The sequence below is a fragment of the Nematolebias whitei genome, chromosome 20, assembly GCF_014905685.2.
Source record: "Nematolebias whitei isolate Nwh7 chromosome 20, NemWhi1, whole genome shotgun sequence".
NCBI lineage: Eukaryota > Metazoa > Chordata > Actinopteri > Cyprinodontiformes > Rivulidae > Nematolebias > Nematolebias whitei.
In genome coordinates, this window is record NC_056517.1 from 349,242 (window position 1) to 355,187 (window position 5,946).

Below are 5,946 nucleotides of genomic sequence, written 5' to 3' on the forward strand. Positions count from 1 at the left end.
GATAGATAGATAGATAGATAGATAGATAGATAGATAGATAGATAGATCTATATCTATAGATAGACAGATATAGTTGACCAGTCAAACTGATGTGAAACTTTTTTTTATGATTTTTATTTTTTTAGATTTCTTAAATTTTGGAAGCCCAAGAGTGACAAATTTTCAGTTATAATTTGAGGTTTGATCATTTGCTGGCCAGGTCTTAATTGACAAAGAGGTCTTCAGTCTCAATGAAACTTTCTCTGTTAAATAAAATGAATTATAAAGAATGCAGAGAATTACTTGTCAGGAACATTATGTTTTCATTGTTTTGTCAATTTTATTTACTTTTCTATTTAAAAATGGGCACATGAGACAAACGATAAGTTTGAAGACAAGTTTTCACAAATACACATAAAGAAGACAATTATATGTCTACACAAGAAATATTTACACATGCTTTTTGACATTATTACCGCATACACTTCTGGCAAATTACAAATAATTAATTTGTTATTATTTGTAATCTGTTAATTTGTTATTATTAAATAAATGAAGCTAATGAGAAGTAGTTGGGAAGGATTGGTAGATGAAATCATATTAAATTGTTTTTGGTATAACAATGGTTCCCAACCATGGTCCTTGAGGAACACCATTCTGCATGTTTTAGTTGTTCCTCTGCTCCAACACCCCTGATTGAGCAGTTTGATTTCTTCATTAAATTCAGCAGAAGTCAGATAATCACCCTTTCATTCAAATCAGGTGTGTTGGAGCAGAGGAACAACTAAAACATGCAGGATGGTGTTCCTCAGGGACCAAGGTTGGGAACCCTTGAGCTAGACAACACTGTAGGTTTGCCTTCACTTTTGTTGAACCCCTTAAGCAAATCTTTGCTGAGTGGAGGAATTGTTTAATATCACTTAAAATACTTATTTAATCTTTTATAGTGTTGGTGGAACATCAAGTGTTAGCTGCTGATGGCACTCTTAGCATAAAGACAGTAAACAATTCCAGCCAAAGCAACGTTACAGGAATACAAACATGCTGCAGACGAGGTGGTTTGTCATCTAGGTTACCTTCCATACTTAACACTTTAATGCCTCTAAAATATTTAATTCCTTGTAAAACATTCACTGATATATTCAAAAAATGTTCTCACTTTGTACATGTATACATTATCGGCTTTTATACAGTGCAGTACAAAACAAACACATTGAATCCAAGTGACGGGAAGTAAGAGCAGGCCACAGGAACATCGAGTTAGCAGACAAATCATTAGTGCCGTACGTGTCCCTATTTTCATAAACACACAAGGAACTGCCGATGATCAGGAAATAGTGGTCATAATCAAAACAAGAGGTTTTGAAAAAAGAGCAGGAAACAGAGACACTGGACATTATGGGACACTTGAAATGGTCTCACTGGCTGTTCCCACTCTCCTCCAGGCTAATTTGAACATCCCGATGGGAGCTTTGCGTCCAGGGGCGGGACTTCCTGTGAAGAGGAGAGAGGAAGCAGTAGACACAGAAGAGGTGAGAGTTGTACAAGTTTTTAAAAGTGATCAGAAGATGGATGATCCAGAGGGTTCTGGATGAAAAATGCTGTCTTATCTTGATGTTTCTCTTAGTTTGATGCTGTCAGTGTCAAAACAGAGCTGCAGAAAGACCACTTCAAGATGAACTGTAAAGCCATGGTGCTGTGGTTTTATTTATTTATCTATCATCATTAAAGTGTGGTCCTAACTGATACATTCTATAAATGTAAAGCAAGGCTGAATGCTCACTAGAGTTGCCTGTCTGATTAGATTTCGAGTGCCATCCACATGTTTACTCCTTGAATTTCCCTACACAAATTAGGCTGAGGCACAATCTAAAATGTAAGGCAGTGCCATGTAAAAAAATACTTTGCAACACAAATGCATTTGAAAGTGAAACTACTTATCTACTATTTTGTCCTTAAAAGGCGCATTTCTTTTGTAGCCTCAACTCACACTTAATCATGTGCACTTTATGCAGTACTTGTGATGGTTTGCAACAAAAAAAAAAAAAAAAAAAAAAAAACTGCTGTTGCTGTATGAATAAATAAAACATGCTATTAAACATATTTAATAACCTAAATATTTAAGAAACTTGCTTTAAAGAGGGTCAATTAAACAAAATCATCTACATATTCTACTCTGGTAATAATACTGTAAAATATAGTATTCTTGACACGATATGGACATAGTTGAGGTTTAAACAAGCTATTTAAACACCTGTGTCTTTAATAACTCTGTCCCTCATGTCATTAACTCTTGAAACCTATTCAGTGGCAGCAACTAGTGCTCATGAGCAATACTGCAAAGAGTGAGTGCAAGTACTTGAAGATGAAAGTATATGTTTAAAATGGTGTTAAATAAAGACATTTAAAATACATATTTTATGTACGCATAAGATAGTTTTATCTTGCTCAACAAAAAGTCTAAAAGTAACAAAACCACATTAAAAAACATAAATCCTCTAGTTTTCCCACAGCTTCTGATGATGGTTGATTTATATATTTTATGTATATACAGGTATTTTATTATTATTATCATTTATTTTATTTTTTCTGAAGAGTCAGCCACCAGAAGCACCAGAATGCCCTCAAGCCCGGACGCCAGATGAGAAGAAAATGTTTCCAGGTGCAAAGCTACCTGGACCTGCTGTCGACCTGTCAGAGCTGCAAAACAAAAAGAGCGAACTACGATGGGTCACCAAGGACTAACACGAGGTTTCCTGGTAATTTAAAAAAGTAACTACTTCTTTTACCAATAACAGATTAAAAATATGTTTGTTTTTTGTTTTGACAAGAGGAAATCCAGGGATGCACAACTCTAACTAAAGTTTGCTATATCAATGATTACATTGAATTTTGATTTAAACAGGCCAAAATATTAAATCATCATGAGAAAATGCACAAATGAAGGTATTGTGGAGGTTGTATAGAAACAGGAGACAAGAATTGACTTTTTACTAAGGGTGCATTCACACCAGCCCTGTTTAGTCCACTTTAATCCAACTCTAGGTCGTTTTCCTAGAAAGTCCAGTTCGTTTAGGGAGGTGTGAACGCGCCATCGAACTCTGTCACAGAACAAAAAGGCGAACTCTGGCCCGGGCTAAAACCTAGGTCTGTGTCCGGTAGAAGAGAACTCCAGCGCGGAGTTGTAAACAGACCGAGCCCCGCTCCGCAGGACAAACAAACACACATTTCTCTTATATGGAGCCGTCAGCTGACTTGTGTGAAGAACAATATTCTCCATGGTCTTCTGTCTCATCTTCTGCTCATGCTAAGTCCATTTTTGAAAAATGACAAAATATAACTCCTAAAACTGCTAAAACTTGATGCCACTTCATTTTTATTTTTATTTACAGAAGAAGATAAAGACGTGTCTTGAGAGGTTCTTGTGTCGTTTCTTTCAGTAGTTCTTGGTGCAGCGCCCCCACAGGCGAGCGGGGGAACAGGTTGGTTCAACAGGTTGGTTCAACAGGTTGCTTCAACAGGTTGGTTCAACAGGTTGACTCAACAGGTTGACTCAACAGGTTGACTCAACAGGTTGCTTCAACAGGTTGGTTCAACAGGTTGCTTCAACAGGTTGCTTCAACAGGTTGGCTCGACTGCACAGTGCAGTGTGAATGCAAACGCACCAGCTCAAATGTAACAAAAGGTCATGAATATTGGTCCCAAACCGAACCGAGTCTACCGGACTATCTAGTTTGAAAACGACCGAAGTCTACTGTATCTCACTCTGTTCTTTTCTTAACTGTCTTTTCTGGCCTTTGCTGCTACCGTACTGCCCTCTACTGGCAAAAAGTAGTATTAGCAACAGAACAGAATATCAATGCATTCAATGTGTAAACCTAAGAACAAAAACAGAAGCTCATTATGTTTGATAAAATACAAAAAGAACAGACACGTTCTAAAAAAGAAAACAATAAAATAAACAAAAAAATACAAATAAAATGGATAAATGTTGCATGTTGGCTAAAATTATTGCTAGCAAAGACTGTTTTTAGCCATTTTTTAATTAATTAATTAATTTTTCAAGAGATTATACAATGTTGTTCACAATATAAGACATTGTACAAATGCAAGAACAGAGAAAAATTAAACAAAAAAAAACAAGGGGGTTGGATGAGGAGGGGGTCTAAAATAAATAATTGTTTACACTCTTTTTAACTTTGTCAAATGATGGGTTAATTACATTATTCTGCACACTAAGAAGGCAAATATTTGAGGTACTCCACAAAGTGTGTCCACTTGCGAGTAAATTTAGCTGAACTACCTTCACTGTTAGTAAAACTTCTCCACCCTCAAAAATGTCTTGACAGTATTAAGCCATGGAGGCATGGGAGATTTCCACAGGAGTGAAATCCAGCATCTAGCAAGAAGGGAACAGAGAGCAAAATCTCATTTTATATGGGAAAGAGGTTAAGCGTGGTCACTGGAACTCCAAAAATGGCAGTTAGTGGGTCACTTTGGATCTGGGTTCTAAAAATCCCTGAAATTACAGAAAAGAAATCACTCCAGAATGTATGCAAAGTTGGACAGAAGAAAAACATGTGGCTCAAGTTGCAAGGTGAAGTCTGACATCTGTCACATTGGTCTAAAATTGAAGGAAAGATTTTAGATAAACAGGATTTTGAAAAGTGGACCGTTTATTACTTTAAACTGTATAAGATGTAATCTAGCACATGGTGTACTTGAACGTGTGCTGAGAAACTAAGAGGTGCCGTGTAGGACATAATCTATTTTTCTCTCTCACACACACTACTATTCTCTCTCACACACACTACTATTCTCTCTCACACACACTACAATTCTCTCTCACACACGCTACTATTCTCTCTCACACACGCTACTATTCTCTCTCACACGCTGTAGCTGCACTCACACAGATACATGTAGGAGGAGATGTATGAAGGCAGCAGACCAAGAAGTGATTTAAAGATGAAAATGTACCATTGGGAGAGTCTGTGTGAAGTTAATGATGTCCAGTTAACCAGTGAATACTGGGTACAGTGGTGGGTACGATAATCACAGCCAGTTATGAATCTTAGTGCACCATGATAGACAGCATCCAACATCTGTAGCATCCAACCTCTGCAGGGTTCTTGTTGGAGCATTCATGTAAATAATGTCACCGTAATCAATTGAGGGAAGGAAAGTCACAGATACAAGGTGTTTCCTAGCATTTAGCATTAGACAGGATCTGTTTCTGAAAAAGAAACCCAGTTTAACTTTCAGTTTCTTTACCAAGTTTTCCACATGGAGCTTAAAAGAGAGATGTGAGTCAACCAAGATACCCAAATATTTATAGGAATCAACAAACTCAATCGGGACACCATTTGAGGATAAAATCGGAGGAAGAACTGCTGGGACCAACTTCCTATTTGAAAAAAGCATCCCTTTGGTTTTATCGGCATTTAGGACAAGTTTGAGGCAGAACAAATCTGTCTGGATGTAGTTGAATGCAGATTTCAAAAGCTGGAAAGCCTTAGCAACAGTTTTAGCTCGACAATAAACAATTGTATCATCAGCGTAGAAATGTATGGATGCATTAGGGATGTTTTTACCTACGTTATGTATGTAGATTGTAAAGAGGGTGGGTCCTAAGACTGAGCCTTGTGGTACACCATTGTTGACTCACATACATACACAAATCTATTGCCTCTCATTCAGACTAGTAGTACTTCACACACACACACACACACACACACACACACACACACACACACACACACACACACACACACACACACACACACACACACACACACACACACACATACACACACACACACACACACACACACACACACCTATTGCCGCTCATTTAGAATAGTATTATTTCTCACACACACACACACACACACACACACACACACACACACACACACATACACACACACACACACACACACACACACACACACCTATTGCCGCTCA

The 5,946-nt window shown here is 37.5% G+C and overlaps 2 protein-coding genes across 2 annotated transcripts in view; both read left to right on the plus strand.

Annotated features, from left to right (window-relative positions):
- smpx (small muscle protein X-linked) overlaps window positions 1-2,733 on the plus strand; it is a 5,602-nt gene extending 2,869 nt beyond the window's left edge. The window contains exons 2-3 of the mRNA XM_037694410.1: window positions 1,425-1,511; window positions 2,575-2,733. Coding sequence (XP_037550338.1) covers window positions 1,425-1,511; window positions 2,575-2,724 — 237 coding nt within the window. The 3' untranslated portion in view covers window positions 2,725-2,733. The remainder of the gene's footprint in view (window positions 1-1,424; window positions 1,512-2,574) is intronic.
- Window positions 1-5,946, plus strand: part of mbtps2 (membrane-bound transcription factor peptidase, site 2) — a 45,017-nt gene that overhangs the window by 9,227 nt on the left and 29,844 nt on the right. The window lies entirely within an intron of this gene.